Here is a 10,544-nt window from a genome sequence, read left to right as displayed (position 1 = left end):
AGCTGGGTCAGATGCTTATTACAAATTAATCATTAATCAGGATACGTTTTTCAAAATTAGGTGAGACCATGAGGATCTAATGTATTACTGGTTAACTAGAGTTAATAACAGCATATTATATAACTGAAATTTGCTGAGAGTGGAACATAAACATTCTCACCAAAAAGGCGGGGCATGGCTGATAAACTTGTGAGGTGATAGTTGCGTTAATTAACTTGATGGGGGAATCCTTTTACAGTGTATACTTAAATCTTCACATTATACATTTTCAATATTTTACAATTTTGTCTGTCAATTATGCCTCAATAAGCTGGAAAAAAATTAGGTCAGACCAATCATCATTCATTTCCTGAATCTTCTACTGGCATAGAGTGAAGAACAGTGGAGTAGGTAATCAAAAGTCTGCAAAGCTCCAACAAATCTGTTACAAGTCCTATAATAGCTAACACTTGCAGCACTGTATGCAGTGGTTTAGTATTTTGTATTTATTAACTTCCCTAGTCCTTACTAGAACTCCATGTGGTAGTGTAATGGCAGTGTCATCATTTTGCAAAAAAGAAATGAACAAATGTTAAAGGATTTGTCCCAGGCCACACAGCTAATGTGCAATAGAACTGGGACCTGAGCCTACCAAGTACATTTTCAGAGTCCATGCTTTTAACCACTGTATCGGGGGTCCACAAACTCCGGTCCATAAGCTAAATCTGGCCAAGTCTGTTTTTCAATGGCCCATGAGCTAAGAATAATTTTTTACATTTTTAACAGGTTGTAAAAAAAAAAAAAAAAAGTGACAGAAAGCACATGTAGCCTTTAGGTTAAGGTATTTACTATATGGCTTTCTACAGAAAATGTCTGCCAATTTCTGCACCATATCATGGTTGCCAACACATACTTTACTAGGAAGTAAAGTCAAAGAACAATGTATGGCATGTCGCTATACACATAGTTCCCAGGTTACATCTAAGTTGGGTTTGGCACACTCAAACTTACTTCGGTTCCCCAAGTAAACATTTCCGGGATGGGGTTGCTTTGTTAATGAACACATTTTATGGTGGTAAGTACAATGAGCTTACTATTCACAGCAGCTTTCTTAAACTCAGAGTAGTCCTAAATGTGAAAAATATATACTTGGCCTCTGTATCTCCTATGTTACAACTTAAAAATCTTTTCTAAAGAAAAAAATTTCTGTATTTTCTAAATCCAGTTTCCCTCAATAATAATTCTCTGAAATACAATAAAATATGTTTTGCTGAAAGCTTTCAGAAAACCATGTGCTTACATGGTTTCAGTCTATTAGTTTACCTGAGGTTGAACCAGATAATACCTTTTGGTAAAGGTTTTCTAAAATTTGTTGCAATCTCAAGATTTCTTAACTCTGATTTCTCCAGTTACAATAAGTTTCATTTGTGGATTAGGTTTCTAAACACCAAGATGTTGACAGAGATTTCTACTCTTGTGTGAGTTCACCAACACACAGTGAGTGCTGACCTCTCAACAGAAAGCACCCTACATCCTACTCCATAGAGAGCAGAGAATACAAAGAATTGCCATGGAGACCATTAAGTGTCCGACCAGAAGTGAATTACATCATTACACTCACAGCCCACTGCCAGATCTCATGCACATCATCCCACCTGGATGCAAGAGCAGCAGAGAAAAAAAAGACTTGCTCTCTGCCCAGTTTGGTAAAAACACCGCCGGGTATCTCCACTGTATGGGGTCTATGATGTAAACTGAAGGCTGACTTCTGGTAGGACTTCCAACATTCATTACAACCATAGGGTTACCTCCCTGGATATACTTTCTGTCAGGCCAACAGTTCTGAGTTATAGCAAGATGGTTTCACCATCCATCTTTACAGTGTTTTTCTTTTGTGTATTCTCTGATGTGTGGTGAGAGTTGCTTTGTGGCTGAAGGTCTTCCCACATTCATTACATTCATAGGGTTTCTCCCCTGAATGAATCCTCTTATGTTTAGTGAGGGTCGAACTATCATAAAAAGATTTTCCACATTCGTTACATTCATAGGGCCTCTCTCCTGTGTGTGTTCTCTGATGTACATTGAGGGATGCCCTCTGGCAAAATGTTCTCCTACATGCTTTACATTCAAAGGGCTTCTCCCCTGTATGAATTCTCTGATGTTCAATGAGCTGTGACTTTTGGCAGAAAGACTTCCCGCATTTGTTACATTCAAAGGGTTTCTCTCCAGTATGAATCCTCTGATGTTTACTGAGGGTTGACTTCTCAGAAAAGGTCTTCCTACATTCTACACATTCGTAAGGTTTCTCCCCTGTATGAATTCTCTGATGTTTAAGGAGGACTGACTTCCCACAGAAGGTCTTCCTACATTCAGTGCATTCGTATATCTTCTGCCCTGTGTGAAGTCTTTGATGTTTAATGAGGGTTGACTTCATATGATACATTTTCCCACAGTTGCTACATTCATAGGGCTTCTCCCCTGAGTGTATTCTCTGGTGTACAGTGAGTTTTGACTTTATACTAAAGGACTTGTCACATTTATTACATTTATAAGGTTTTTCTCCTGTGTGAGAGCTCTGATGCACAGTCAGGTCTGACTTTTGGGAGAAAGATTTTCCACATTCACTACATTTGTAAGGCTTCTCCCCTGTGTGTGTTCTTTGATGCTGATGGAGGGCTGAGTTCTGGTAGAATTTTTTCCCACATTTGGCACATTCATAGGGTCTCTCTCCTGTATGAGTTCTTTGATGTACAGTGAGGGTTGACTTCTGGTAAAAGGATTTCCCACATTCATTACATTTATATGGTTTTTCTCCTGTGTGTATTCTGTGATGTATTGTGAGGTTTGACTTCCGGAGGAAGGTTTTCCCACATACATCACACTCGTGGTATTTCTCACATTCTTCACCCATGTGAATTCTAGGATGTTTCTTCCAAAGGACTGACTTTTCACAGCTTTCCTCACATTCACTGAATTTATAGTGACTCTTCCTTGAGTAAGTTATCTGACGTAGCATGTGGTTTGACTCCCTCCCGAAAGTTTTCTGACGTTTATTATAATCACATAATTTCTCTCCTGTGTGAATTTTCTTATGTGTAATGAAGAGAGCATTACTGTGGGAGGTTTTAATGCAATCATTATATTCAAGCAGCTGCTCCACAGTGTGAATCTTTTGTTGCTGAATAAAATTCTCATTATGATAGAAGATGCTCTCATTTTTATCAAATTCATCAAACTTCTCTCTAGTATGAGTTTTTTCATGATTAATATCAGGAAGCAATTTCTTGTAACCATTGCCATCATCAGATTTCTTTCCCGAATAGCTTTTATTAATGGTTAACTCTGACATATTTTCTGAACCAATTCCATCCAGATTATATTTACGCGGCATTTTTCTGGAAGGAATAGAGTCTATGCACAGATTAAATGTTTTCCTTAACACATTCACTTTTTCTGTAGTCACTTTTTTGTTATTGATAAATGCATGTTGCCATAAATGTTTGTCTTGGTTTTCTTTGCTCTCTATTATGCCATCAACTTTCAATTCTTCTAGAAACAAGAAAAACATACCTTATGAATCTGAAATGACTACTAATAAAATTGGTCTAATACACAAATACATTCCTTTATACACCCAGCTCTTTGGTTTTAGAGCTGGTCTTTTGGGATAAAAGTAAAGCTAAATCAATATTTTCCAATCCCTCTACTTTTCTGAGTAGCTGGTGAAAGAGATAACAACAAACCAACCAATCAAAGATACTGTGGTGGAAGAGGGGAAAGTAAAATTGGCAACAAACACACACATATCTTATTTGGTCCTTCATGAATATTCATTTCAAAATGGATAGGAGTAAAATAAACATTAAAAAATGAAAATAAAGGATTCACTAAGAGTGGATGAATCACAATGAGCAGGATTCACAGTAAGATACGGTCAATAAAAAAATTATATAATAAACATGATATGGAAAACATGAAGACAAGATTGTTTTTCAAAAAAACTACAAGAGGAATGAAAGTGTTCGGAGAGAATGAATTACAATCTAGGTGCTGATTTTGTTAACCCTACCTTTGAGAGATAGCCAGAATTCCATGACTTTGCACACACTATTACCTCAAACCTAGTCTATGGGGTATTGTTTTTCCTAACTAGTCTCCTTGTTTCTACTCTCAACTCTCATGGCAATCAGCTTCCTGCATCTCCCTCCTGCTAATACAAATTCCATGAGATCAAGGAATCTCACCAAGAAGGAATTTTACCATTGCTCTATCTCTTTCATTTAAAACATGACTGGCATTGAGCAGAGCTCAATTAATACTGGTTAAACTAATTTATTAATTCCTAAAAACAAAAGAAGTCCTTGAAAATGAAGGGACTATGAAGTTGAGGCTGCTAGAGGAAGGAGACTAACCAACATAAAATATTAATATGACATGGGAATGAATTTCAAGGTACAAGTAAAAGGGAGTAAATTCCTAAAAACCTAACCAAAAAAGAGAACATATATGTGTGAGAGTGTATCTGTGGGGAATTTAGGCAAGCAGGCTAAGAATCCTTAGTCATTTCTAAACAGAGCTTCTTAAAAGAGATTCTTAAAAACACTCCAAAGATGCATATACTTGAAACAACCACCTGGGATCTAATGGATTAATCATCTAGGTAACACTGGCTTGCAGATTCTTTCTCTAACACCCATGGTGCTTCTTGCTCTAACTCCAAGATCTCCTCTGGTTTGGTAACGCAATGTCCTGATAACGAAAAATGATACAGGATACAGAAAAGCTGCCTGATTTTAGGAACTCAGAAGAAAAACCAAAGTCCAGCTTCAGGAGCTGCACAGTGAAGGGACCCAGTGGAAGCTTTCAGTGGGGAAGTGAGAAAAAATAATATCCCTGGTGTCCAAACCTAAGTATCATTAAACTCTAAAAAAGATCCACATGCTTTGGTAGCAACAAAAGGACATGCTGATGTTATTCAGAGAAGTTGCTCACCTAGCGAGAGGAAGATGTTATAGTTCTCCAGCATCACATCCCTGTACAAGGTCCTCTGATCGGGGTCCAGTTGACCCCATTCCTCCTGCGTAAAGTTCACAGTCACATCCTCAAATGAAATTGATCCCTGTAACACACATATCTGATCAACAAGAAGTGCTCAAAACTATATGACAGAGTAAATATATTTAGAAACAATCCTTCACCATGTTTACTATTGAGTTTATTAGAAAAAGTTTATACAGGAGACTTACAATAGTCCCTGTTTTGTTTTATATGTGGAGGGAGAAAGAGAAACATCATCATCATCATCATCATCATAATAATAATAATAATAATAATAAAAAACACATACAGGGATGCTTGGGTGGCTCAGTCGGTTCAGTGTCTGCCTTTGGCTCAGGTCATGATCCCAGGGTTCTGGGATCAAGTCCCACTTCGGGCTCCCTGCTCGGTGGGGAGCCTGCTTTTCCCTCTGCCTGTTGCTCCTCCTGCTTGTGCGCTCTCTCTTTCTCTGACAAATAAATAAAATTGTCAAAAAAAAACCCCACACAAATACATACAAGCCCAAAATATGTTATATACATGAAAGTGTCCTGGTTTCTGTGGATATTAAAATACATAAAACACAGTTCCTACTTTCAGGAAGCTTATAATCTAGTATGGATGCAAACTGAATTAAATAATAGCAGAAGATCAAGAGAGAACTGAATTTGGAGCTTTAAAGATATAAAATGCCCTAACCTGTGGTAATTTTGGCATTGCTCATTTAGAAAAGAGTTCTTCAAAGTTTCTGATAACTCACCCTTTTAAGAGAGGAAAGCTTTCAAGCATCAAATTGGCACAAATCTGTGTCAATACATAAATATGTCTGACTCTCTACAGGAGGTCCATACTTTGCATGGTACTAACATGCATGAATTTCAGTTACCACAATTTATTTAGTTAAGTAACAAGAGTCCCCCAACACCACAGATTTCAGTTACAATGGTAACTGTGAGTAATCACATAAAGTACAAATTTTGGTGCCTGTTCTTCAATCCGCAAATCACTACATAAATAACCAACATCACAAACAATTATCAATCATGTCATTTTTTTTTCAAAGTCCACCAGTGACTGATCACTGCACATCTGTTACTCAGTCCACACACAAAACACATGTTCCTTCCTTGTCTCCTGGCAATATGGCATCTAGCAAAAACAGTTAAATGGTTTGCAAAAGGGAACTGACCAACAAAGGTGAAAGAGCCTCAAAGAAATGAGACGTGATTACAGTAGAAGTGAAATGCAAATCAAATATAAATGGAGTTTTAGAAGAAATACCTGACTGGGAAAGTTGATACTGCCTCCATTTGAGACACTCTAGATCTACAACAAAAGGATCTTAATGAAGAGGTCCTTAGTACTAAATATTACAGTATTTTTTCATTTTTATACATTTTTTAATGTTTTGACAAATATTTTTAAAGATCACAGAACTATCACCTTCCCCCATGATTAAGATCGCTCTGCATGATTTCGGTGTATGTGCCCATTTTTATAGCCCCACACGACAGTACAAAGAGAACTGCCCATGGGTTGCATGCATGTGTTTGCATACATTCAGTACATGGTATATACAACCACCAAATTAATCTAAGCTCCAAGTAGACAGTGCTCTGATTGATGGGCTGAGGAATTAACTGAAGGAATGTCAGACCACTCTGGGCATTTGCCACTCTTTATAAGCACAGCTGATGGCTGAAGGATAAACTAGATTTTAAAAAGTGTTTTAGGGAAATGCTTCAGGGGTTCTTGCAATGCCAAGTCAGCCAGAAAGAAAATAGATACCGAATTCGTTTTAAGGCTGGTCTTTGATGAGAGATCATGATGATCTAAATCCATAGTATGTGAAATCTCCACTTGAAAAATCAATAGTCCCTTAAGGTTGCCTATATACTCCCTGCTGATAATCTAAAAGGAAATTCACCAGGTTATATTTTTTCAACAATTTCCTTTATAAATCCTTGAAGTCAGTTCTTTCACTAAGGAGAGAAAACAGATAAAGAAACAGCATTCTATATTTCTGAATAACTCACAATAGCTACCTACATGAATCAAACCAAGTCTTCACATATAAAAACAGACAATGAAGTTTCACTAGAAATTTAAGAACCAGTAACATAAAAGACATTCACCAGATGAAGTGAAAAACTGAGTAAGAAAAAAAAACTATATAATTATTATGATTCCAAGAATAGGAAACTACTGTTTTTAAAGCACTGGAGATTAATACTACTCAAAAGAACATACTTCTCCTCACATCCATTGGCAAACAGAATAAAAGCATGGGTGAGGCTGTGGAAAAACTGGAACCCTTGTGTACATTTGTGGGAATGTAAAATGGTACAGCCACTATAGAAAACAGTATGGTGTGTCCTCAAAGAATTAAAAATATAATTACCATATGTTATTAGTTTGCTAAGGCTCCCATAACAAACTACCACACACTAGATGGCTTAACACATATGTATATTTTCTCATAGTTCTGGAAGCTGGAAGTCCAAGATCAAGGTGTTAGCTCACTGAACTCTTGTCTCTAGACATTTCAATCCAACTACCTTGGAAATTACAGAGAATAACCAGATAACTTAGTCATGTCTAAATATTGCACCTGTTTATAAAGGATTTTTAAAAAAATTATATTTAAAAATAATTCCGGGACGTTTGGGTGGCTCAGTTGGTTAAGCATCCACCTTTGGCTCAGGTCATGATCCCAGGGTCCTGGGACTGAGTCCTGCATCAGGTTCCCTGCTGAGCAGCAAGTCTGCTTCTCCCTCACTCTCTGTGGTCTCTCTTGCTCTCACTCTCAAGTACATAAATAAAAATCTTTACAAAAATCAATTTAAAAAATTAAAAAACGATTCTGATCACTTCTATAAAACATGAGATGTGGGAGGAAGGGACAGTAAAACCTGCAAAAGATCAGGTCAGGTCTAGAAAATAAAAATTCTTGATGTTGATGGAAAAAATACAAATATAAACCTATGTTAACTGTTTCCAGGAGAACCAATGGAAAAAAATAGAATAGTGAATATTCAAACCACTGGAAGAGAGAAATATAATGAACAGAGAAAAATTACAGAAAGGAAGAAAATGGGATAAATAAAAATACAAATAAAGATGGAGAAACTAAAACTAAACATCATCAGTGACCACAATAAATGTGAATGAGTTATATACCCAATATAAAAGGAGTATCTTATGTCATGCATATAAATAATCCAGCCAAGTACTGTTTACTAGTCACATGATCATAAAATGTCTATATTTATACATGTATTTCTTTATATACACACCACATATATATTAACACATACGTATGTATTCATACATACAACACAAACATAAAACACAATAGATTGCTGCTGTATATCTTCTTATAGGACCTGTGATGGTTAGTTTTATGTGTCAATGTGGTAGGCTACAGTATCCAGTTATTTCATAAAACACTTATTAAGTGTTACCATGAAGGTATTTTATAAATGTGGTTGATATCTACAGTGGGTTGACTTTAAGTAGAATACCCTCAATAATGTGGGTTGGCCTCATCCAAACGGTTGAAGGCCTAATATGAGCAATAACTAAAGTTCCCCCCGCCCAAAAAGGAATTCTGCCTCAAGACTACAGCATTAAGTCCTGAGTTTCCAGTTTGCTGGTTTGTTCATCAAATTTTAGACTTGCCAGCCCCCACAATCACATGAGCCAATTCCATAAATCAAATGTATACCTATGTGTATTTATGTATGTCTACATTATATGCCATCTGTACACACACACATCTGATTGGTTGTTTCTCTGGGGAACACTGATATAGGGCTTACAAAGTATTTATTCTTCTTCATCTTATTTTTCTCCATTCTATTTCCTGCCTCTCTCCCAAAAGCCACCAGAAGATGAAAGAGATGGGGGATGGAATCCATCTAGAAGCTTAAGCAGGACCACATCCCTGACAACAACTTGATTTCAGATTTCTAGCCTCCAGAACTGTGAAAGAATAAATTTTTGTTGTTTTAAGCTACCAAATTTGTGGTAACTTGTTATAGCATCCACAGGAAATGAATATACCAACTCTTTGCAAAAACCATATAGAAAATCAACAATTTGCTTTGCTCAGAAGGACTATATCTGATAGGCAATAGCTCTCACCTAAATAAGCACAACATTCAGAGTTTGAATTTCAAATTGAGTGGCTGTCCATCCTTTGAAATAGTTAAAAATCCACAGAATATGAAATCAGTCAAGAAAAATAATAAGGTAAGAATTATAATAGACCAAAGATAATCACATGAGGATAAGTTGTCCTAAAGGGCAACAGGAAAAGGACAATACTGTAAAGCAGACAAAAGAAATCATTAACTTGAGGGGCACCTGGGTGGCTCAGTCAGTTAAGAATCCAACTCTCCATTTTGGCTCAGGTCATGACCTTAGGGCCATGAGACAGAGCCCCACGTGGGGCTTCATTATCATTGGGAGTCTGCTTGAGATTCTCTCCTTTGCCCCTTCCCCCCTCAAATAAATAAATACGCCTTAAAAAAAAATCAACTTGAAACAACTAAGTTATGCTTTGGCCTTCTGCTCTCTGTACCACTAAAGAACAATCAGGTGAAGATGGGCAGCATTCATCTCAGACTTGTTAATTGAGATTATCAACTACCTTACTTTCAGGAAGACAGAGAATTTTTTCAGACTTCAGGCCAGGAAATTTTTGTGTTCCATGAAGCACACACACACACACACACACACCCACACACACACAAACAACTTTTTATTTTTATGGTCAAGGCAAAGCATTATCCTTTTGGACAGAGTATCAAAGATAAATCTGCACATAATTCTTATTATAAAAGTTACTGTTACATAATTTAATGTGTAATATATATATGTTACTGGAAAAACAATTACAATTATCTCCACATAATTAACATGTTGACCTTTCCTTGCTTTCAATCTGTTAACTCTGTGTTGACTCTGTATTTTTCCTTGACAGTTTATTAGTTTTATCTTCATTGTTTCATGCAATGGAAAACAATGTGAGAAATGAAAAAGAGCTCACCTGGGATTTATTCTTTTTCTGTTCTTTTTGGGAATGTACAGAGAAGGTTGAATGTACAGCTATGGGAGAAGTAAACAGTAGGTCATATGAGATTTGGCTGCTACAGACTTTTGAGATTCAGCTCCTAAAACCCCATGCCCACCAGACAGTTAAATATTACCCTGTAGGAAAATGTTCTTTGGCTCCTGAGAGTCAGCAAGAATCATATGCAGGGTGAATTCACATGTGTGACTCTGACAGGAACTGTAGAGCTTGGCTGAGCAATTTTTCACTGGGTTAATTTCCTAATGATTTAAATTTTTCATTTTTCTTTTAGAACCAATCCAGTAATAATTTAACAAAGAGATCAAAAGACAAATAGTTATTTTTCATTATCAATGTTGTTGGAAAAATACTCAAAATATTGTTTACTTACATTCCTACTGAGCTGCTTACCCTTACAGTTAGAAAATCACTCTGCAGGAAAAGATGAGGT

The 10,544-nt window shown here is 36.6% G+C and overlaps 1 protein-coding gene and 1 long non-coding RNA gene across 2 annotated transcripts in view; both read right to left on the bottom strand.

The window, feature by feature from the left end:
* Window positions 1-939: 939 nt before the first annotated feature.
* On the bottom strand, window positions 940-5,368 carry LOC116854752 (zinc finger protein 260-like). The gene is given in 4 exon segments (XM_032836899.1): window positions 940-1,634; window positions 1,667-3,528; window positions 4,972-5,098; window positions 5,327-5,368. Coding segments are annotated over 3 exon segments (1,905 nt in total). The 5' UTR covers window positions 5,006-5,098; window positions 5,327-5,368; the 3' UTR covers window positions 940-1,625.
* Window positions 5,369-5,437: 69 nt separating this feature from the next.
* LOC116854770 overlaps window positions 5,438-10,544 on the bottom strand; it is a 32,782-nt gene continuing 27,675 nt past the window's right edge. Inside the window, exons 3-4 of the long non-coding RNA XR_004380216.1 lie at window positions 10,070-10,128; window positions 5,438-5,485 (exon numbers count right to left, since the gene is read on the bottom strand). This is a non-coding gene — a long non-coding RNA (uncharacterized LOC116854770). The remainder of the gene's footprint in view (window positions 5,486-10,069; window positions 10,129-10,544) is intronic.

This window comes from Lontra canadensis, unplaced genomic scaffold, assembly GCF_010015895.1.
Source record: "Lontra canadensis isolate GAN:19392208 unplaced genomic scaffold, GSC_riverotter_1.0 scaffold3, whole genome shotgun sequence".
In the NCBI taxonomy this organism is placed as follows: domain Eukaryota; kingdom Metazoa; phylum Chordata; class Mammalia; order Carnivora; family Mustelidae; genus Lontra; species Lontra canadensis.
The sequence above is the reverse complement of the archived record's forward strand: the minus strand, read 5'-3'. Positions and strand labels throughout refer to the sequence as shown.